The 24,212-nt window shown below is 46.6% G+C and overlaps 2 protein-coding genes across 2 annotated transcripts in view; one reads left to right on the forward strand and one right to left on the reverse strand.

The window, feature by feature from the left end:
• Positions 1–4,035, reverse strand: part of ADAMTS12 (ADAM metallopeptidase with thrombospondin type 1 motif 12) — a 274,548-nt gene extending 270,513 nt beyond the window's left edge. The window contains exon 1 of the mRNA XM_019737332.3: positions 3,625–4,035. Coding sequence (XP_019592891.3) covers positions 3,625–3,757 — 133 coding nt within the window. The 5' untranslated portion in view covers positions 3,758–4,035. The remainder of the gene's footprint in view (positions 1–3,624) is intronic.
• Positions 4,036–18,152: 14,117 nt separating this feature from the next.
• Positions 18,153–21,659, forward strand: RXFP3 (relaxin family peptide receptor 3). Its single transcript, XM_019737198.3, has one exon. The coding sequence runs from the start codon at positions 19,131–19,133 to the stop codon at positions 20,505–20,507; it is 1,377 nt and encodes a 458-aa protein (XP_019592757.3). The 5' UTR covers positions 18,153–19,130; the 3' UTR covers positions 20,508–21,659.
• Positions 21,660–24,212: the final 2,553 nt, after the last annotated feature.

The raw sequence follows: 24,212 nt of genomic DNA on the forward strand, positions 1-24,212 counted from the left end.
GCAGTAAGACTAAACCACCTTGGTCTTATCTAATGCTTATCAGGGTAGGTTTTAATGAAGGGTAGCCCTCATCTTAGCCTCCACTCCCACTTCTGTAAAAGAACAAAAAACAATAAAAAGGGGTGAGGATTCGTGCTGGGGCAACTGGCCCCCGGAGCCCACCTTTCTAAGCTCCGTCCTCACGGCTTCTCAAGGGTCCACCACTGAGCACCAGATACAAGGCTGAGGAGAGGCTGAGACACATGGGAATGACATCAGAGTCTGCACTGGGGTTTATGGAAATAAATTACAAGCCCTGAATACTTTGATTTGCCTTGTTTAAAATTCGATTTGAAATCCTTAACCACAAATCCTGACATTTCATGAGAAACTTGAAGCCTGTTGGCGCGAGCACTTTTAAAAATACAAAAGACCAAGTGATCTTTTGCCCTCTACTTAGAAAGAAAGGAGAGAGGTGAGAGAATATGTACCTGCCAGTTTTTATAAATTGTAGGATAAATCTATATTTATTTTTCATATTTATTTCTATCTTAGAGAGCAACTGAATTTCTAAGACACCTTGCTGAAAAAAGGGCAATGAAACTCCTATAATGGAAGTTTATTTTCATAACTATCTTCTATGGTTGTTGTAACCTTTCAACTGTATTTTTATTACAGAAAACTGCAAATGTGGAAATGTTGTGGAGAATTGTCGGTCCCCTCAAAGTGGTAAAAAAAAATACCACAGGAGGTTGGATTTGCTCCCTTACCCTGCGAAAACTTACCTACAGACCATAATTGCTCATTATTTCTGACACAAATAAAATATCAAAACGGTGAAGTCTCTTCTCACATTAAGAAAATACCTGAAATCATTTTCTACTGGCAGAATTTATTGTTTGTGAAAATGGCAGAAATACATGATTATAACATTCGTGTTGAAACACACTGCAACACTTGCAGCACTCTGGCACCCGTCTGTGCAGCCCAAGGCACATCTCTCACAGGGGATCAAGTGCCTGTCTTGTTGATTGCATGGAGTTGTCGGGAGCGAAAGAGATCACAGAAGTGACCCGTGACTTGTAAACAGTACAAGGAATAACAAACCTACGGGGATATCATTGGCTGTAGAAAAGAGGCAGCAGGTTGGATGCAAGAGTAATATTTCCCATTGTTCTGCTAATTGGTTGGGAATCTGTCATTCCACAAGTGAACAATACGGAAAGAATACTGAGCAGAGTTTGTCAAATCTGCCTGTTCCTACTCCCAGAAAGGGCTGGGTTTATCTCCTTATCCTTCCTTGGTCTAAAATCCAGACTGGGCCCAACCAACCGTTTGAATTAGAAGGAACCTTAAAGGTTCCAACTGAGCGTGTTTCCAACTGTGGGGCCCTGTGCAATTCCCTTCACACCTCTGGCGAAGTAGCAATTGGTAGGTCCTCGATAAATATATGTTGATTAACAGACTGACCACCTAGGACTTCCATGCCTCATCTGTAAAAATAAGATGGATGGGAGAGATGATATCTAAAGTACTTTACAAATTTAAGTGCTCTGCATTTGGGTGCAATTCAAAAATGTTGTCAGAGTACAAATGGCAGTCTAGGGAGATTGACTAATCCTGAAGCCGCAGGCAGGTCATTTGGAAGCAAAACCCAGGTCATCCTATTCCCAGGAAACCTTACAATTTCTTTCTCTCAACTTAGTCCGAAATGGAACTCTGCTCAGAAATTTCTCCTTTGCATAAAATGTGGATTACTCGCAAATCCACTGGTGACTTGATTAAGAACAAATATTTGGGGTAAACAGGCTTTTAAAATCTGAAATTGTTTTTAAACCCTAAAATGTCTATGCATCGCTAAAAAGCTTGGCGCGCTTTACAGCTATTTTTTAATATTAAATACTCTCAGTTCATACTCCTAAACGTGACCAGGGAAAACAACCATCTCCCACTTTCCAGAGAAGAGAAAGCAAGACCCAGTGGTGTCAGCTCCACACTAAGCTGAACTTGCTTACAAATAAGATGCGGAGCAGGCAGGACTGGAAACCAACCCAGGAGAATGTGTGTCTGCACTAAACCATCTCCAAACGCCCTGGGAAGTGCTCACAGGCTTTGTTTGTGCTGCCTCAGAAGAGAGACTTTTCACAAAGGGGCTGTTTTTCAAAGAACAACAAACGCTGCTATTTTAAACTTGGGGATGGAAGATTGTATCTGGACCGTTTACACAAGCAAGTGCTGGCTGATTGGCATCGAATCCCAGTGTTTGTGGGCTCCAGTTTCCAAGGAAAGCAAAGGGACTTGCTTCTGATGGCTCTTGAAGTCTCAGCAGATGAGTCTCTAGCGGTTTTAAACTTTGCAACACAAGCAGAAATCCCTAGGTGGAAATCCTAAACAAGGACAGGCTGGTGATATTTGCCACCTAAGTGGTCTTGGGGAGTAAAAGGGGGTCAGAAAGCTATGGCAGCTACCCAAGACTTGAGCACAGTCAGCAGACACAGGACTTAAGGGATGCTAATGCAGGAGTCTGTGTGTGTGCATGTGTGGGGGTGTGGGGGTGTGTGTTGTCCCCCCATTACTCTATTATTGCTATAGAGTAATGCTGCTTGACTTTAAGAGGCCAGCCTCTGGAGTCAGGCTACCTGGGTTCAAAACCTCACTCCACCACTAGCTTGGACCGTAAACTCTCCATACTTCAGCAGCCTCATCTGTCAAACAGGAATGGTAACAAAGATCCCTGCACCGCAGGGCTGTAGGGGGTGGTCAGTGGACTGACACACACACAGAGCCTTAGCAGTCTCGGCATATGGAACATTCTCCAGCCATGCAGGCCATCACCACTGCCAGGACTGTTTTCTCCCGGAGGTACAATGAACTCCCCCAAAACAGGGAAGCATCTCTGACCCTTCCAAGTGCAATAAAATACCAGAGGCAACATCACTACCCTGCCAGGATGTAAGCTTAAAAATAATAAATAATAATAGCAAATTGTGTATCACAACTCCTCCAGTGCTTTCTATGGCATTATGAATTTCCCGTAACTCAGAAAGCGTCACAGCTGGCTGTAATCAGGAAGGCAGAACAAGGAAAGGTGAGCCCCTAAGGTAGTAAATTTTCCCCAAAAGGACTGTATTTTTAAAACACAGCCCTAAATCTTTCCAGGAAACCAAAACACAGCCAAGATCACTCAGCAGGAGGGCAGAATCACATTTCCTCTTCCTTGACCAGAAGTTTAAAAGTAACTAGAAACACTGCAATGCCTGCCAGGAGCCAGTTGGAACATTTTTCAAAAAATCATTTTCCATATTCAGAATCTGAAAAATAGGGGGACTGAAACAGTGCAGCCTTCAGAGGAGACAAAAGAGAAAGGTGGGGGTGGTTACCAGCTACCTCTGGAGTCTTGACTGCGGCAGCTTCAGTGTAAAAGAGATCACCATACTCACCTTTCAGTAAGAATTAAGGAATCATCACTGAAACACCGAATTCTGAGAAACCCTCTGTCACTGAGCTCCCAGCTCCGATTTCCTTCCAACTCAGCCCAAAGGCTCTGCAGAGTTCAGCTGAGTGGGGGAAGGGAAAAGGGAGCCACCAATTTTCCACACAGTTTACCACTAAGATTTCCAAAGGAAATGAAGCGAAGTCACCAACCTTGCCTGCTGTCCCGGAAGCGGAAGCGCACCTGGTCTGGCTGAGGGTATCTCCCATTGCATAGGCCCCCCAAGTTCAGAAGCTGAGTCACCACCGAGAAGGTTGCAAGCCAGCTCCTCTGGGCACATGGCATGATTCAGTTGTCGGGAAGAAAAGTCACCAAGTTTTAGCTCTCAGCTCAAGAAATTGAGTCCTTGCCTGTGGCCGAGCAGGGAGACGCAGAGGTGCATGGTCCAGGAGTGGGACTGGAGCGGCTGCAAAGCTGCCCAGATCTCCTTTCCCTTTTTTAAGCAGCAAGGGGCTAGTTACCTTGATTTCCCCTCCCTCCTCCTGAAAGGGGAGTGATTTTAGCTGACAGCGTCTGCTTTGAGCGGGGTGTGGAATGGGTTGGAGAGTGAGGGCGCAGCCCACCCCAGGTCCCCACCCCTCTGCCTTCTGTGCCGGGCCTCGCAGCCAGCTAGCTCCACGCATCTTCCTCGGGGACTCCCACCCCCGCGCTCCTCCGGCCCCGCCCAGAGCCCGGGCGAGCCGGCCAAATAGGGGAGCCCCGTGAGAGCCACCCTGGGCGGGACTCCCAGTGAGAGGCCCCCTGGCCAGCCCCCCACCAGGCCGAAACAGCGGAAAATGTTGCGCTCAGAAACCGGGCAGGGGGAACCCACTCCCCCACCCTCCCCAGCTCAGCGCTGCCCCCTTTCCTGCCTTCCTCCTCCCGGTTCCCGAACTTTTCCTAACTTTGCTCTCTCTCTACGGAGACTCGTCAGCTAGTCAGACTTCTCTGGAATTCTCTTCCAGGGCAAGCTAGGACTCCCATTTGAAAAAAGTGACAGTTTTTTCTATTTGCCAAGTCATACAGAGGGAAACGGGTCCGAGCCAATCTGCTGGATTGACCCTGGAGGAGTCCCTTCCTCTGTACAAAAGGTGCTGGGACCAAATGATTACAAACCACTCTGAGTCTGCAGCTCTCTCTGGTGCTTTCCTGCTTTTACAACCCCACCCTTCCTAGCCCACCTCCGCTCACCCAAAAGGAAACCAGGAGAGTGCAGGAAGTCAGTCAGTCCAAGAAGGTGTGGAGGTCTTTCTCCAGTTCTTCGGAACTGACTGCCCCGCCCCCCAGCGAGTGGGTGTCCATTCAGAGGCCCAAGCTTTACATCACTGAGGGAATGCCACAAACCAGGGAGCTTGCCAGGCTTCCTGAGAATTTACTGAAATAATCCAGCCAAGACTTTGCACCTCTGGACTGAAACGGGCCTCCTTACTCCTTTCAGGAAGAATTTGACCCTGTATTGGTTCTCCAGGGCTTCCAGCCAACCATGTGTTCAGCAAGAGGTTCCAGATACCAACCCATCCAACCTTGCCCAGCGCTGAGGCAGCTACATCAAAGCAGTGACTCAAGTGCAAGCTGGTCCTCATAGGCCTGGCTGGAGAGTCTGCAGAACTTCAGCCTGGATACATACATACACACCACGACATTTCAAGGGATACGTATCAGTTTCCTTTATTGCCGTTGCAAATTCCCATATACTTGGCAACTTAAAACAACACAAATTTATAATCTTACAGGGCTCACTGGGCTAAAACCAAGGAGGTGTTAGCACAGCTGCATTCCTTTCTGGAGACTCTGGGGGGAATCCATTTTCTTGCTTTCTCCAGCTTTTAGAGGCTGCCCACATTCCTTGGCTCAGGGCCCTCTTCCCCCATTTTCAAAGCCAGCAATGGCCAATTGAGTCTTTCATGTCATACCCTCACACCACTATTTCTTCTTCCTCCCATTCCCCTTACAAGGACCCTTGTGATTACATTGGGCCCATCAGGGTCATCCAGGGTAATCTCCTCATCTAAAAATCAGCTCATTAGCAACCTTAATTCCATCTGCAACACTTATGCCCCTTGCCATGTAGCATAACATGTTCTGTTATGTCATCTTGGGCCAGTCATAGAACTGCTAGAAAAGGCAAGAAAAATCAGAAATGTAAAAAATCAGAACTGTGTACTACCCAGTAGGCTTACTGACAAGAACAGCACATCTGTGAAGTATCTGCCAAAGATACACAGCCTGATTCTAATAATAAGGAAATCAGACACACCGAAATCGAGGGCTGGTCTACAAAATAACTGGCTTTTTCTCTTCAAAAGGCTGTGAAAGTCAAAGGAAAACTGCAAAACTGTTCAAGCTTGAAAGAGACCAAAGAGATAGGACAACTAAATGCAACACACAATTCTGAATCCGATCCTTTTGTTACAAAGGACATTGTTGGAACAATTAGTGAAACTTGAAAGGGGAGAGCGGATTGCATGGTAGTATGACATGAGTGTTAATTCCCTGATACTGATGGTTGTGGTTATGTAGAAGAATATCCTTCTTTGTTAGAGATACCCATTATAGTATTTGGAGGGCTTGGGGCATCCACTTGACAACTTACTCTCAAATGATTCAGAACACAAACTTTTTTTTTAACTTCACTTCCAATCTTTCTGTAAATTAGATTATTTCTAAAAAAACAAAAAAAACATCAAATTGGGAATATAGCAATGAAAAAATAGTGAGAGACTCTTTCCTCAGGCTTGCGTATGCTCTAGTTTGGGTTGTGAGAGGCAGAGGGATAGAGAGAAATAAGCAAGTAAATATGTAATACGTAAGATAATGATAAGAACAACGGAGAACAGTAAGCAGGCTGAGGGAGTGATTGAGAGGGTGGGTTTTACATAAGGGGGTTATGTTTTAAGGAGTGATTCACTAGCTTAAACTGGAGATAAGGAAAGGAAAGGAGTCCTGGCTCTACATACCTGGTTGCACAGAAGTAAAAAATGGAAGAGAGATGGAACATTGAGTAACAGTAACTCATAGTCCACTCACTAGTCAATGCAGCTCAATTCATGCCCTTGAAATCTGACCAGATTAGAAATTCTCTCATGGAAACGGTGTCAGGAAGGGATGGAAGTACCAAGGAATGTCCACAGCCCTAGTTAATCCCACCCTTTATATTCTCTTAACCCACTGAGCTCAACCACAGCCTGTGAGTAGCTGGGGCTTGGGTTCTCCTCCTTAAAAGAGGAGAGCAGCTGGGAGTCAGGGATCCTACTCTGGTCCCAGAGGGCCACTCCCCTATATTTGTCACTGCTTTTGGGTATCCTCCTGGGATCATTGGGAGCCGAACATCAGCTGTGCCCCCAAGAAACTTTGGAGTAAAGGAGTTCAGTTCAGGTAGCAATAAGGACTATACCACAATAGAGTGCATTCTTTTTTACCCCAGCTTTATTGAGGTATAATTGACGTACAATAAACTGCACATGTTTAAAGTTATAATTTTATAAGTGTTGACATACTATATACACCTATGAAACCATCACAAGTTTTGACGTGTGTGTGTGTGTGTGTGTGTGTGTGTAACCAGAAGTTTTCTCTCACCCCTTTGTAATCCCTTCCTCCTGTTCTTACTTGCATCAGGCCCAACCACAGTAGCTGCTATCCTTTCTGTCCCTGGAGATTGGTTAGCGTTTCTAGAATTTTATATAAATTGAGTCATGTAGTATGTACTCACTTTTATCTGCCTTCTTTCAGTCAGCATAATTATTTGAGATTCATCGATGTTTTGTTTGTCGACACTTTGCTCCATTTTATTATTCCTGCATAGTATTCCATTATATGGATCTACCACAATAAGTCTATTCATTCACCTTGTCACTGACTTATCCATTGACCATTGGAAAAATGATGGAGAGAAAACTTGGTCACGGACATTTAGCCTACAATCAGGCAGATGTACGCATACCACTAATTCATGTTAAAAATCTGCCCTTGCAGCCGAGGAAGCAAGGTCCCTAAGTGCTCCAACAATTGCATTTCAATGGGCAGTATGTGTTTCTCTTCAGGATAAAGTAAGTAACTTTAAGACATACACATCAAAATAATAAAAAATCAGCTTTGAAGTTCACACTGGAGTAAGATAAAAGTTCTCTTTATGGTTTTGTAGAGTCTCAACAGAGCTTGCCCACACTGCTGGACAGAGGTTAGGTTATTTCCACAGCCACGAGATGAATGTGTGCAGCACTGTAATTCTTCAGAGCACAGAAAGCCAGACTGTGCTCTCAAAGACCCTTTCCTGAGGCCCAAGGGACAGCCAACTGAGGGCTAGATGCCTCTCCTAACACCGTTATCCACCTCCGCCCTGCTATCCAAAGGGTGCCCGCCAGGATTTCCTCCGTGGCAAGGAGGCCTCCTTTGATGCTTCATAGTCCCTCTGAATATTGCAGATAATACCACCTCACTCTATTATTAATAGTTACTTGTTTTGCTGTCTTGTTAAATCTGCACCAAGTCTCCTGAGAGGCCTTGGGGAGCAAAGGGTTGCATTGATTCAGTCACGGCTTCCTGCAGTAAAGTGGTGGCTGTGATCAGATTAAGGTGTTGTGCTTCACCTTTTGAAGGTAAGAGGGGTGATGCGTGTGTGGATAGACTGATGAAGTCTTTGAAACCTGGTGTGAGAAAATTAGGTGCACAGGATAAGTTTACTGAATACCTGGAATAGTATGTAAGGCAGACAGGGGTCTGTGAAGGACTCGTAGAAAGAAGTGATGCTATCAAGTGGTGAATAGAAAGTGGGCAACTGAGATGCATGTCAGACAGTAAGTAAGATTCAAGTTAATGAACCTCATAATTCATTATGATTGATTTTCTACTTGATTATAAATTGGAGGTACAGGGACTATGCTTTATTCATTTGTGCATTTCTCTCAAAGATAAAAATGGTACATGAATATTTGATCAGTGGATGGGCAAATTAGTAGGGAATGATCTGGGGGAATAATCTGTTTTGAGGCCCAAGGAGACGTCCCTCTATTAAAGAGTTGACTTCCTCTCCTAACTCCCACCAGACCTTGGGAAATAGATTCTGGTTTTACTGTTAGACTTTTCCTTCCTCTCATTGACCCCAAGGATAAACATTGTCCTTTGTGGATTTGCTTAAAGCAAACATAACTATTTAAATCACCAGTCGCTGCAGCAAAAAGAGGTTTGCTCATATTGACCTAGGGAACACTTATTACAACAGAAATGCTGTATGTACCTCAGTAGAAGGTGGGGTATTGGCCGGTGCTCAGGGGATGATGGCAGTGCTGAGTACCACCTCTTTGCACATGGTTTTGGCTCCAGAACCTAACCTTGGAATATAGACTATAGACAAGAAAGAGGAACCAATGGCGGCCCTCTGCTGGTGAGCATTTTGGTAAGTGGGACCCAGATCTATATGCAGTTTTATTCAGGGGGAGGGGATGCGATATTTGTAATTTACTTCAAAATATTTTATTGTCAATAATATTAGTATGGAAATAGAGATCTAAGATGGTGGAATAGATAAATGCTGTGCCTGCTTTCTTCCATAAACACATTAAAATTACAACTAAATAATAAAACTATTGTCAGGCAGGGTGTCACGTGGGGTCTCTGGTCCCACTCCCCACATAAGAACGCAGGACATGGTGAGGCCAAAAAGGAACACCCACGGAGCCATAGATAGGGGAGTCATACTACCGTATTCTCGCTGGTGGCTGGGTTGGAAACACAGGAAGCAAATATCCGCCAGTACCCCAACAGGGTGTCCTCTTGCACCCCAGTCTCGCTGGCGGCAGGCAAAACACAGGAAGTAGGAGCCACACGATGCACAATCCGCCATCCACTTTTCTGCCTGCCAATCAACCAACCCACCAACGCAGTCATGGCAGTTATATGAGTGTCTAATTGGTTAACTGGTTACAGCTATGGCCGTCTACTACCCGAGCCAGCACCTCTCCATGTGAGGCCAAGAGCCTGGAAACTGCTCTCTGGGGCTCTGTCCCCACACTATCAACCTGGAGAACTATCTGAAATCTGGCTGAACACAAGTTTTATAACTAAGCATGTAAAGAAGAAGCCATGTCAAGATTGGTAGCAGGGACAGAGACGCTAACCAGGCTAGTCCCAAACCTCCGTGTGGCCGTTGAAAATAGGGGGGATACCTTGGCTGTGGAGGTTGCCCCTGGAGGAGCAAACCCCACAGCAAAGGACCCCAGCCCCACTCCAGTCTTCCCAGGCCAGAGTACTAATGCTGGGAAGAGAAGCCCCCACAACATCTACCTGTGAAAAACAGTGGGGTTCCAACCATCCCAGTGGCATGGAAAGCAACGGGAAACCCAGATGTCCTCTTAAACTGCCCGTGCACAGACTCACACACCCAAAGGCACTCACCTTGGGAGGGATGGTGACTCAGAGAGCGTCAGAGGCACATGGGGAGCAGACTGAGGTGTGTGGCTTCAACACCAGGGCTGAAGGACAGTCCCATTTTTCCTGTGAGGGATCCTTATCTTGTGCAGCCAGGCAGGCAACCGCCATCTTTAATGTGTTGAGCCCGCCCCCTCTGCTTACGGCCAAATCTGAATCTGATTGGTCTGGTGAGCTCCAGGGCTCCATCCTGCTGACTCACTGGGACCCCACCCCACCCAACTCCCCCAACCTTGAGAATGGTTAGATAATATTTCATCAAAAGTTCACATTACCAGTCAGCAACTAAAAATACTTCAACTATCTTTATCTCTGATAAACACCAGATGTTTCTTAACTACAGTATTGAAGCTATGTGGCTTGATGAAGATATTGTAGAGACACTCCCCAACCTTGTACAAACAGGATATAAATATCCAGCAAAAGAGATTTCCATTCTCAACCTTGATGGAATAACAGGAATGCAATCGGCCCTTTCAACTTAAACAACTGGAAAAATAATGGGTAACATATGTGAAATAATGGCTTTCATACATTGGACAACAAGCAGCACAGGACAACAATCCTGAGAGAAAGCAAACAAGTGATGTGAGCCCGATAGTTATTTAGCTTACGGTAGAGAGAGTTTCCAGGCTGTAGTGCAGGGAGGGGACCCCACACAGATCAGTGGTCTCTCTGAACTCAGGAGACGGTTAAGAAATTAAAGGAAGCCAAAGTAGCTAGGAGTTTGCAGGACAGACTATGAAAAAGGGGAGACCTAGGTTCCCAGACAGGAGAGAGCTGCATAGAGAGAGTTTCAGAAATGTGGAAGGGATCCCCTCACATCTTTAACTGAGTACTGTTCAGCACAGGCATGCGAATAAACTTTCTGCAGCAGGAGAAAAAGAGAAAACATTGGAAGGCTTCAGGTGGAACAGTTCCAGTAATTATATAGGACCAGAAATAGTTTGCTGGGAAAAGCCTGGTAGTACACAGGGCGTCAGAAGGATATTGCCTTGTCAGTGGGGCAAAATTAGACCTGGAATAGAGGTTGGCCTGGTCTCACGTAACACAACTTAAATGCAAGCCTCCAAAGGACCAAACTGTGTACAGTAACTTAAATACGACACCAAGCCAAATGCAAGACTATTTAGAGAATAAATATCATAAACCTAACAAGGTAAAATTCACCATGTGTGTCATCCAATTAAAAAAAAAAAAAAAAGGTCAGGCATACAAAGAAGAGGAAAATGAGGAGAAAAAGCAGTTTAGTCAATAGGAACAGACCCAGAAATGACACTGATGATAGAATTAGTAGATAAGGCTATTTTTTAAGTTATAATAATTACATTTTATAGGTTTAAGAAGGTAGAAGGAAGCATGAGCATATTAAGGAGAGATACAAAAAAAGACCCAAATCAAACTTCTAGGAATTAAAAAAAAAAATAATGCGTGAGATGAAAACTACGTGACGTGATATTACTAGCTGATTAGGCAGTGCAGAAGAAAATATCAGTGAAACATAGAAACTATCCAAAACAGAACACACACATAAAAAGACTGAGAAAAACAACAACAGCACTGTATCAGGGAGCTGTGAAACACCTTCAAGCAGCCTAATGTACACGTAATTGAAGTTCACAAAAGGGTTCAGGGGGGACCGAAGACTATTGGAAGAAATAATGGCCAGAAATTTTTCAAATTTGATGAAGACCATGAACTGTTGTATCCAAGAAGTTTAATAAATCCCAGACACAAAAACGCTTTATGCAAGATGCCACCTAGATTCACTGAGCCTACAGAATGGGTTGTATGATTCTTTTGTTTATGCTCACAAACAGATGTGTGTGGCAGAATTTGTTATGGGATATGCTTCTTTGAAACCTGGTAAAGAGGTGGAGGGAGGGGACCAAGATCATCCCTTAACCCACCTCCAACTATGGTGACTATTGATTTTTAACAAAGAGACCTAAAAGCTGTACAAGAAAAGTCAATCTAAGTTAGGTTGCAGTGATGGAAGTGGGAGGCGTCTAGGGGCTGATACTCAAACATTCCTCATTGACTTGGTAATTGTTTGACCTATGTGTGAATGCTACAATGGCTTTTCTGATCATGAGTAAGTGAGCAAGGAAAAGAATGGAAACGCCAGCTCCAAGCTAAATATGAGGCAACTAGGAGAACTTATGGACGGATGCTTCCATTTTGTTCCTGATTGTCACAAGCAAGCCTAGAAGTTAATAGGGAGTCAATATAATCTGTGCCATTCTTTAAAAAAACAAACAAACAAATAAACAAACAAACAAAAAACAGGGATGGTTTTTAGCTTTACCCACACGTGAGAGTAACCTGGGGAAATAACATTTGAATCTCACTCCAGACCTATTCAATCAGAATTCCTAGGGGAAGGCACCCAGGGATTGGAATGCTTTTAAGCTCCTCAAGAGATTCTAAGACAATTAAAGAAGGTTATTCTGCCACAGAAATTTTGCTCTGTTTCATTTTTTTCTCAGACAGGCATTCATAACCTTAGAAGGGAAAAGGAGTCAGTCCCCATACCTGCACTCCCTCCCTCCCTCCTGTCATGTCCTTATTATCGGTGCTTCCTTCCATTAAGGGGAAGCACAGCTAACAGGTTTTGCTTTAATGCATTTCAGAGTAAAAATTGGAGGAAAGCTACTTCTTTGTTTTAGAATAGTCATTCTCAAACTTCAGTTCATCAAAATCACCTGGAGGGCTTGCTCCCCGCTGGATTGCTAGGCCTGCCCCCAGAGTGTCTGACTGAGTAGGTATTGGATGGGGCCTGAGAACTTGCATGTCTAACAGCTCCCATGTGATGCTGCAGCTGGCTGGGACCACATTTTGAGAACCACTATTTTAGAGGGCATGAGGTGATTAGGTTGAGTTTTTTTTCCTCAGCAGGGAAAGAAACAGAGTTTCAGTAATTAATAAAGTGCTCAACCCCAGAAGATTGTGAACTTTAGTTACTGGGATAGGAGGAAGGTTGGAGATTTCAGAAGGGGTTCAGAGCCTGCCTGAATGCAGCCTCCCAGAGCAAAGATGACTGTATGCGTGTCTTGTGACATCAGGGCCATAACATTAAGACACTCAACAGAAGACTCCAGAATGTAGCATGAAAAATGAAGCTGGCAGTGAAACGGTCCAATTTGTTAGGCCACTCAGCCCTGGGCAAGCAGCACGAGCAGCAGTGTGGCACCACGAGGAAAGCATCAGGGCCCTGCCTCCCTTCTGCTGACGGCAGGGGCCTAGGGTGCAGCCCCAGTGAAGGGCAGAAAGTCACCAACGTTGACTGGTCTTGATTGATTTCTCTCCAACTTAATCAAGGGAGCATTAAGCCAGGTTTAATTTGATTTAGAAAAATAATTCAATGGGACTTTTTTTTTCGCTCTCAGAATGTTGTAAAGTAATCCAGATTTTGTTTTAATATCTTCTGATGAATCAAGTTTCCATTAGCTCTTTAATTGCCAAGCTGTGTGGATCGTAGGGAGGAAGACTGGAGAAGCATTTGAGATGGATTATTGCAGGGCATCCAACTGGGACTTGCTTTCTTATTGTTGAATGCGTGTTAGTGGTCAGTAAAGAAATGGAACTGATGACTCATGCATGGATTCAAGCTGCATATAATTTTCCAGGCACGATGTCAGGAACTGAGGATACAAAGATGGATTAAATATGGACTCTAGTTCTCAGAGGTATTCAGTTTAGAGAAGGGCTAGTTGTTTATTATTTTCTGTCTGAGACAGTAATAAGCATGATAATAAATGTTCATACAAAGTCCTATGGGAGCACAGAAAGAGTGACTAATTCTGTCTAGAAAATATTAGGAATAAGAAAATCTTTCAAAAAGGAAATAATGTATGGGTTGAACCTTGAAGAATAAGTAGTAGTTCAGCAGTCAGGCAACAGGGATAGAAAAGAAACGTCCATTTATGTAAAGAGGACACAGTGGACAAAGCGGTGAGGGAGATTGCTTATCAAAATATGGGGGGGTGACTAGTCGGGTGGTGTCAGTGCAATTCAGTGTTAGGGTGTTGTTGTTGGTGGAAAGAAGTTGACCAGTGGTGCAACAGAAGGTGGGACCATATTGAGAAGACCCCATATTCATATTTGACTGGTATGAGCAAGTATAACAGTAGAGAATTTTAAAAAAATGTTTATATATCTCCCTACCTACTGGTTAACACTACCCCAAGCCCCCTGAGTAGCCTCACTCTGGGCTGTTCTGGTCCTTTCTTGAGACTCTTTTCATTATCTCTCTATGATCCAGCAACTAAAAGGTTAATCCCTGACAAAGCAGGGGCCCTCCACATATTTCTCTGCTCTTATGTTTAATATTCCCAATAATTTAGAATTGACTTATTTGTCTTTCTCTAGTATATTGAGTTCACAGCTTAGATCATTGATGTTTAACCTTTTTTCTTTAAAAAAAAAAAACACACTTATGGCTATAAATTTCCCTCTAAACACTGTATTAATTGTACCCCACAAAATTTGATCTGTCATATTTTTATTATGGTTTACTTTAAACTATTTTACAACTTTTCTTAATAATAAAAGTTATTTTATAACAATTTATAAATGTGAGTTCTTCTTTAATTATGGGTTGTTTAAAATGTGTTGCTGAATTTTGAAACATTTATGAACTTCTAGTTATCAATTTTTCATTGATTTCTAATTGAATCCCACTATGCTCAAAATACATGTTCTGTATTATTTCAATCCTTTGAAATTTGTTGAAACTTGATTTTGGCCCAGCATGTGGACTATTTTTGTGAATGTTCTATGTGTACTCAAAGAAAGTGTGCACTTTCTGATTGTTGAGAATAGAGTGTAGAACTTACCTTTAGCATGTGCCTCTTCTCAGGTTTTGACCGAAAGCCTGGACTATTTCCTTATTCCCCTCCACTTTACTAGGCTTGAACTTCAATCTCTGTTGCCCTAGCATTACGTAGCTTTTGAAATATCTGCTCAGCTGAGCAGCCCTTCAACTCTTGTTTTCAGCTGGATATCATGACAACCTGCCATCTTGCTATGGTAGTCAGCCTTTAAGATGGTGCCAACGATCCCTGTCTCCTAGTAGTCATACTCTTGTATAACTCCCCTCTCCTTCAGTGTAGACTTTACTTACTGACTCACCTCTAAAGAATAAAACATGGCAGAAGTGGTGAGAGTGTCATTTTTTATATTAGGTTATGAAAACTACAGCTCTCATGCTTAGTTTTCTCTCCCTCCCTCCCTCCGTTCCTCCCTCCCTCCCTCCCTCCCTCCCTCCCTCCCTCCCTCCCTCCCTCCCTCTTTCCCTCTTTCTGTCTCCCTCTTCTTCTCTTTTCTCCTCTCCTCTCCTCTCCTCTCCTCTCCTCTCCTCTCCTCTCCTCTCCTCTCCTCTCCTTTTCTCTCCTCTTCCTCTCCCCCTCCTGCCATATTGTGAAACAGCCCTGTGGAGAATTCCACATGGTGAAAGATCAAGGTCTGCCAACAACCATGTGAGGGAACCTCAGGGCAGCTTCCTCACCCTACCACTAAAGCCTTAAGATAAGACCTCGGCCTCAGCTGATAGGTTGACTGCAACCTCATGAGAGACTTGGAGCCAATGACATCACGCTACACTTGGATCTTGACCTACAGAAACTGTGAGATAATAAATGCTTGTTGTTTTAGCATAAATTGTTATTTGGCCAGAGATAACTAATACAGACAGAAATGGAGAAATAGATGAATTCAGGAAATTTTTGGTTTCGGTTTAGCTTGAACACTAAGTGAACAGCAATGCCATTTACTAAGCTTGAGAAATTTGAAGGAAAATCAGCAGCCATGTACAACTGTCAAATAGCAGTTAGATATTCAACTCTGGAGTTCTAAGGATAAAGGGCTGGAAATGAGATTTGGAATAATAATTGTATATCAGCCTCACTGGTATGAGTATTAGGTGATGTAATGCAGATAAAACTCTTTGCACAGTGCACACAATTGTTACCTGTAGTAGGTAGAATTGTGTCCGCCAAAAAAATACATTCAAGTTCTGGACTCTGGTACCTGTGAAAGTGACCTTGTTTGGAAAGAGGGTCTTTTTAGGTGTTATTAGTTAAGAGGAAGTCACACTGGATTAGAGTAGACCCTAATCCAATGACTGGTGCCCTTGTGAGGAGATAAAACAGACACAGAGATACATCCAGAGAGGAGAATGTCATCTGAAGACAAAGACAGAGATGGGAGTGATGTAGCTACAAACCAAGGATTTAACTTAGAATCATCAGAAGCTATGAGAGAAGCTTTGGATGCTTCTTCCTCAGAGCCTTCAGAAGGAACCAACTCTGTCAACACCTTGATTTCTGACTTGAAGCCTCCAGAATGTCTGAAAGAATAAATTTCTATTGTTTTAAATTATCCAGTTTGTGGTAATTTGTTACAGCAACCCTGGGAAAATAATACCGTGTCCAAATAAATGTGTAATGTGAATGGTTATCATTGTTTCTATTATTCATATTTTGTCATTGTTGTTGTTGTTTTTATGTCTCCGAACACCTAACGTTTTGCTTTGTGCATAGTAGGAACTCAGTTTATAATCATGGTAGAGTAAAAGATCTGTGATGTCTGCATTCTGCAGCACTCTCTGGGAGCCATGCTTGGGAACATCAGCTCCTGAGGGCTCAGTCTGAGTGGTGCTGGCTAGTACTGAAGGCCTGGTGTACCTCAGGAGCAAATGCTCCTAGGCCAACAATGAAGAAAATATCACCTGTTGGGCTTAAGTGTGATTTTAGAGAAACTCAGCAAGACCCCTTCTCTTCCCTTGCTTCCAATCCCAGTATGTGATAAATCATCACTGGACATTAATTCTTCTTTGGCACTTAAATATTTTTACACAGAGAGTTGGAAAAGGAATAAAAATTCAGATGTTCCCAAACTTGGGATAAAATTAGTGTCACCTGGAAGAATATGTGTAAAATCCGCATTCTCTGGCCCCTTTCTAACTCCACTGAGAATCAGCATCTCTGGGGCTGATGTGGGGCGGGAGGAGGGCTGCAAGCGCCCCAGCTCACTCTGATGTCACCTGCTCAGCACCTATTCTCAGAATATTTGAAAACCACAATTCCTTCCATGTACAGATGAGGAAACTGAGGCGAAAGGCTTTCAGGGTATGCCCTAGACTTCCTTGTTTTTCAACAGAACTTGAAATATTTTTTAAAAAGAGAGAGAAATTTGATGGAGGAAGAACTAGTAAAAAAATGAAGTGAGAAGAGAGCTTAAAGATGAGGCTACTAAAGCAGGGATAAGCGGTGTCCACAGAAGCAGCCAAGAGCAGAGCTCAGCTTCTTTAGGTTACAGCTGTTCAAAGGTGGTTTGGTTCAGTTTGGTTTGGTTTGGTTTGGTTTGGTTTTTACCAAAGCTCTGGCACCCCCTAGCGGATAAGATGAGCAGTCCAGCGTTTATAGAGAAGAGTGTTCTCTACGCAACTGTGTTCTCTTGCTTTAGAATCAAAGATTGCTTTCGTTTCCCTTCATGTTTTGGGTAACATTGTTTCCTTTTTACTAAGCTTTTTTTCTATCTCCTCTGCTTTAAAGTTATATCCTCTTTATCTCTGTCAGTAAAGTCGCGAGCCCTGCAGAACTAAAGACAATTATGCTTAAGATACTTTTGTTTCAGTTTAGTTCCACACAGTGAAGAAAGCATTTCAAATTTCTGAAGTCGATCCAAAAAAGTGTAAATTACACTAGAGCAGTTGATCTGGCACTTAAGTAAACCTCAATTTTAGAATCAAAATGGTTTACAGTAGTTCCCTTTGCCCAACGAAACTTAGAATGATTCCTTAGAATTTTCTAAGTAAATTCTAAGTAAATTCTAACACCTGGTAAAGAGATTTGATCATGATAGTAGTGGAAATAGGGAACTGGTGGTCCAAAACAGCCCTGTGGAATCTTCTATTCCAACTGCATCAAGGTAAAGAGAGTGAGGGTGCATGTGAGTGAACCATTTATTGAAGAGTGTTGGGCTGAGACAGGTGGAATCTAATGTCTGTGAAGTCAGCTCACCGATCATATGCTCTGCTTAGCTTCAGATCTCAGAATATACCAAAGCAGAGCGCAACACTTGAACCCAGAGTTCTACTATGTGAAAATCTTTTGAAAATCCTGACAATCACAGATACCAATTGAAGTAGTGAGCTAATTAAAGAAGGGGAAGCTTGCATTTGTGTATTCAATAAGAGCCTATCATCTGATTTAGGGTCTGGGCATGAAAAAAGGCCACTATCATTGCTTTTAAAACAAAAAAATGGACAGGAGATCGTGCATTTTTAGAACCACACTTAATCAAATGGGATAATTTCAAAGATAAAGTGGGAATGAGGGAGAAAAAATCCAATAGTTACGTTTCTGAATATAAAACAGGGACCACAAATCAAAGCAGACTTTCTCCAGCAGCATGGAAAAATAAAGGGTTACGACCATTTCCTTCTGAAACTGGAAGGACGCAAAGGGGAGTTGGCCAGTGGGCTCTGCCTGCTGCCCACCTCTCCCTCCTCCCCGCGCCGGGCGCGGCGAAGTTCAGCACCTCGGAAAGCGCCCCCTCTCGCTCTCAAGGGTTACGCATGCTCCGTGGGAGCCCGCAGGCTGGGCTTAGCGGGTGGGAACAGAACTCCGGTGACTGCCACTGGCAACTCACTGAGAGTTGACAACAGCGGAGAAACAGAGACTCAAGGCAACGAGACGACATCGACAAACCTCTAGAGAGTCACAACCAGGTAGAAGGCTCTCTTCTCTCTCCTTTTCTCTTAAAGAACAGAAACCTCGTCCAAGCTGCAGCAGAAGAAACCAACAAAGGTATTTGAAACAGAAGGAGCGGGTCCTCGAGCAGTCCCGAGCGCACGGGTGGGTTATGTGGTAGTGCTCAAGTGACCGTAGGAAATGCAGGGAGGGACGTTTGCGTAGCACAGTAGGGACCCGGGGATTCCCACCTTGGTCCGAAAACCCTTGGTCGCCGACCGCTTGCCGTAGGAGCTGCGTTCCTCTGCTCTCTAACTCCCCTCCAGAGCAGACTCCGAGCGCAACTCCTGCGCCCAGGCCCGCCCTCCCCGTGCCGGGGATGCGTATGGTACCCAGTTCCTAGGCTCTGTTTTCAGCTGCTGCGTTGAAAGCTCCCACCCACGCCCTGCGCCCTCACCTGGGAAGAACCCCCCGCGAACTGGGCTCTCTCAAGTCTTGTCCCCTGGAACATGACCTAGAGGCACCCACACATACAGGTGGACGCTACCAGAGTCACCATGAATAAGGCGGCTGGTGGGGACGAGCTCGCAGAGCTCTTCAGTCTGATCCCGGACCTTCTGCAGGCGGCCAACAGGAGCGACAACGCTTCGCTGCCGCTCCCGGACTTGTGGTGGGAGCTGGGGCTGGAGTTGCCGGACGGCGCGGCGCCAGGGCATGCCCCAGGCAGCGGCAGGGCAGAGGGTGCGGACACCGAGGCCCGGGTGCGGATTCTCATCAGCGTGGTGTACTGGGTGGTTTGCGCCTTGGGGCTGGCGGGCAACCTGCTGGTGCTCTATCTGATGAAGAGCAAGCAGGGCTGGCGCAAGTCCTCCATCAACCTCTTTGTCACCAACTTGGCGCTGACGGACTTTCAGTTCGTGCTCACCTTACCCTTCTGGGCGGTGGAGAACGCTCTCGACTTCAAATGGCCCTTCGGCAAGGCCATGTGTAAGATCGTATCGGTAGTGACGTCCGTGAACATGTACGCCAGCGTCTTCTTCCTCACCTCGATGAGCGTGGCGCGCTACCACTCGGTGGCCTCAGCTCTTAAGAGCCACTGGACCCGAGGTCACGACCGGAGGGACTGCTGCGGCCAGAGACTGGGGGACAGCTGCTGTTTCTCCGCCAAGGCGCTGTGCGTGTTGATCTGGGCCTTGGCGGCGCTGGCCTCGCTGCCCAATGCCGTCTTCTCCACCACGGTCAAGGTGATGGGCGAGGAGCTATGCCTAGTGCGCTTCCCCGACAAGCTGCTGGGCGGCGACAGGCAGTTCTGGCTGGGCCTCTACAACTTGCAGAAGGTGCTGCTAGGCTTCGTGCTGCCGCTGGGCATCATCAGCCTGTGCTATCTGCTCTTAGTGCGGTTCATCTCCGACCGCCGCGTGGCGGGGACCCAGGGAGGGGCCTCGGCAACCGGGGGAGGCCTGGCTGGAGCCAGCGCCCGGAGACGGTCCAAAGTCACCAAGTCAGTGACCATCGTGGTCCTCTCCTTCTTCCTGTGCTGGCTGCCCAACCAGGCTCTCACCACCTGGAGCATCCTCATCAAGTTCAACGCGGTCCCGTTCAGCCAAGAGTATTTCCTGTGCCAGGTGTACGTGTTCCCAGTGAGCGTGTGCCTGGCTCACTCCAACAGCTGCCTCAACCCCATCCTCTACTGCCTCGTGCGCCGCGAGTTCCGCAAGGCGCTCAAGAGCTTGCTGTGGCGCATCGCGTCGCCTTCGCTCACCAGCATGCGCCCCTTCACCGCCACCACCAAGCCGGAGCCGGAGGACCAGGGGCTGCGGGCCCTGGCGCCTCTCCATCCCGTCGCGGAGCCGGACCTGATCTACTACCCGCCTGGAGTGGTGGTCTACAGTGGGGGCCGCTACGACCCGCTGCCCAGCAGCTCCACCTGCTGAGGCGGTCACCACAGAGTGCCCCCCGCCCCCGCCCCCGCCCCCCAGCGCGGAAAGAGAAGAGCCGATTAGGGGATGCTGGGGACACTAAATCCGAAGGTAGGTGGGATGGAGACGAGGAGAAGCGCGGAGGGGCAACCTGTGAAAAGGCCGGGGGACCTTCTTCGAGAAGGGAGGCTTTGAAACCAGGAGAGAGGAAGCTGGCAAAGGAGCCAGAGTTCAGCCTCCTGGGGCCAGGCCGCCTCCGTTCCTCCGCCCTCCAACACACCTTTTCCTCTCTTTATGGTGGCAGCTCTGGGCAGTATGGGGGTGTCCAGAAGAGAAGGTATGAGAAATTTGGGCGCAAGGAAGTAGGGGCTCAGACAAATGGAGCTCAGACTCATTTCTTCCTGCGACTTTGTGGAGCCCTTGAAAGGGTCCTGCAGGGGCAGCCAGCCAGGGGAGCCGCCCACAAAACCTTTCATTGGCGCCCTGGCCAGGGAGGGCGCCCTGGCGTGAACGTCTGGCTTGCGAGGCTGCGCTGACAGCCTAGAATCTGGGAGCAAGGAACTTTTTCCGAGATGGGAGAAAGGAGTGACAATCTCAGCCCCCAGGAGAATGCAGGAGAGAGGCACCTCCTATAGAGCCATTGTGCCCTTTATCGTCCAGGACAAGGCAGCGGGCACACGGGGCACCCACCCTGCCTCTGCACGACCTCCAGGATCAAATGTCATCGGGGCAAAACACTTGTCTACCAAGAGCGATTCGCTGGGGGGTGGTGTCTGCGCGGGCGGGAGCAGACGCAGTGTGATTATAGGGGCTGAATAGAGACTTCCTCAGGCTACTAACCCTAAAGGAAAAAGGGGTCTCACTGCTCACTGGGTAACCGAGCAGGAAGTGCGTGCACGGCGTGCTGGAAGCTTGGGCGCCCCGTGCTCCTGAGACCAGTGTGGGTGCCGGGAGACAGCGCGGGCTCCGGTCTGGTCACTGCAGATGGTGAGCTATGCCCAGAAGCAACGTGCAAAGGTGGGAGTGGGGACTATGAATATTTGAATGTGTGTGTATGAAAGAGAATGTTCCAGCTCCCTGGCTTACCTTCCCCATCCCAGTTGCTCATCCAATGTTCCATTTGAAAAGAGCTTCACTTGTAATAAAGACCATGCCCTGGGTTCGCCAGAGATGACTACTTTTGACTTTGGGGGGGGGGGGGTCCAGGTAAGATGGCCCTGGGCTACAGGTCACCCTCCCAGGTCGCCCAATCATTCATCTCAAAATCTTCAAACACCAGAACAGTCCTCGGAGAAATGATCAGGAAATAAACATTGAACTCAGGAAATGATTTCATTTCTAAACCTTACAGAGGCCAAGGACAGGTAGGCAAAGCAAGAAAGGCGGCTCGGTGCAGCTTCTTCGTGATGCTGAGTGCTGCGTCAGTGGGGTCCTCTGAGCATTTGTCCTTCATCATCCTGTGCTATGGGGTGGGGAGCAGGTGAGCTCCCAGATGGCTCCTCTGTCAGTCATGACCTTGCTTCTCTCAGACGGGTGGATGTGAGGGTAGGAGGGAGGGAGGAAGACGGAAGAAGGAGTCCTTTGGGGTGTGACCCTCCCAAAAGCAGGAGATGACTTCATCTGGGAGTGAATACACCAGGAGAATGCAGGGGGGTCTGACTGGGGGGGGGCAGAAAATGAGAAGGCCCATGTGAAAACATGTGAAAAGAAAAGTGAGGCTTGGAGGTCGGTAAGGGAAACAGAAGGACATTGAGGTTGGAGGAGACAACCCCGCTCAGTCTTTAAAGAATCAGGGATCTAGAGAGAAATGGGGTAAACTGCAGGAGCCTGGGTGCCTGGTGCAGGATAAGGAAGCTGCGTGCTCCGCAGGAGGCAGTGTGAGCAGTGGCAGGAAGGAGTGCTCACGTCAGGGTGAGTCCCTGCCTCACCCCCCGCGGACACACACACACTAGAAGTGGCCGGATCGCAGGGGCGTTCCAGACGTCCTTACCCCACTCTGCTCCAGTCACAGATATGATAGCCCAACCGCAGCAGAGAGCGGGCTCTTAACCAAAAGGAGTCAATCAAGAGAACTGCAGCAGCAACCTGGTGGCCCAAGCAGGAGAATGCGAGTGAGATAACAGAGATGTAGCTTGAGGCCACTGGAGAAACTAAGAAGGAGGGAGAGGCTACAGCAGTGACAGTAGATGTGCTCTCTGCTCAAGGCTGGCACTTGTCAGGACTGCCCTTAGACCTGGGCAGCCAGGACCCCTGCCCTGGGTTGGATTATTTAGAGGACTCTGCTCTAACCTCCCTCCCAACAGCAGCCCTCCACACATGGCAAGGAATCCACCCCCATTCTAGATTATGCTCCAGTACCTGGGACCTCAGAATTCCCCATCCAAATGGCCTTGCATCTATCTACCCGACCTTCCTGGGTCCTTTCCTAGTCCGTCCTCCAGAGGGTGGACCACACTGCTGAGTCTCTATGTGCCAGTAAGTGTGAGGGGCGGCTGAGGGTGGCTGTTTGCAGGTGTGGTAGAGAGCGGACGGGTTGGGGGAACTATGGATGTGCCAATGGCCGCGTGCACACAAGCTCTCATGGACAAGGTGCTGTGGACCAAGGGCTGTCATTACTGTCCCTGCTCTGGGTCCTGCAAATGTTAGGAGTGGGACTGTACCCCTTATACCCCCAGCAGTGGTGTGACAGACCTTCCAAAGACCAACCAGAGCATGTGCGTCCTCTTCTCAGCACCACCACCCGGAAAGGGAAGGAGCCAGTAAGGTGGGCCCGTGGTCACGCTACTGAACCCATCCGTTCTACCACCTGAGGTAAACACAGCAACAGCGCAAATCCCCATGTCTCTGTTCTCAAAAGCAGCTCATTTCCTTTTTCCAAATTCCCTACAGCACCAAAAGGGTTGGTAAATAACAAATTCATCTGAGGCAATGACTGCACTGTCAGACTCTAAGATGAGGCAGGAAGAGGAACCACATACATTTTTTAACCTGTAAAAACATGGGGGCCAATCGTCATTCTGCACCGCTCAGGCACCTGTGTAGACAGATGCTTATGAGGCACTGGGGCAGACCTGGGGGTGGGGGAAGAGGAAGGGGAGTCTTTACAAAACAGTGACAAACAATAAATAAAATAACTACATGATGTGGTATGTCGGCTCAACAAATATCTGTTGAATGAAAAACAAAACAGTGACAATCAAGTGCAGACCAATTGCCAGCCTCCAGGCTAAGTGCTGTTCTTACAGGAAACAGCAGAAACCGAGTGCCTGAGTTCAAAGCCCAGCTCTGCCACTTATGAGCTGTGTAGCTTCAGATGAGTTATGTAATGCTTCTCTGCCTCAGTTTCCTCATCTAGGAACTAGAGATCAGTAACAGCGTCCACTCCCAAGACTGCTGTGCTAACACAGGTAAAACATGTAGAAGTAAGGTAAGCACTCCGTGTTATATATTATTAAGGGTCAGTCACAACTCTCCTAGGTAGGAATTATTTCCCCTAGATGAGCAAGTGTGCCTTGGGAACATTCAGTAGTTTGCAGCAAGCCAGGATTCAAAACCAGGCTCGGCTCTGGAGCCCATGGTCTGTCTCTTCAACCATGAAGCTTCTCAAGGCTGCTGGTGACCTCAGCCTGTGAGAAGTGTGGAAGGTGTATGGCTGGAGAAAAACTGCTTCGCTTTGAGAAGAGGTCTTAGGAGATGGGAGGCTCTTTTTGAAAGGCTCTC

The sequence above is a fragment of the Rhinolophus sinicus genome, chromosome 3 (genome assembly GCF_057876585.1).
Source record: "Rhinolophus sinicus isolate RSI-liver-muscle chromosome 3, RSI-T2T, whole genome shotgun sequence".
Classification (NCBI taxonomy): domain Eukaryota; kingdom Metazoa; phylum Chordata; class Mammalia; order Chiroptera; family Rhinolophidae; genus Rhinolophus; species Rhinolophus sinicus.

Coding starts and splice junctions, on each gene's coding strand:
- RXFP3 (XM_019737198.3), top strand. CDS start 19,131: ATGAATAAGGCGGCTGGTGGGGACGAGCTCGCAGAGCTCTTCAGTCTG.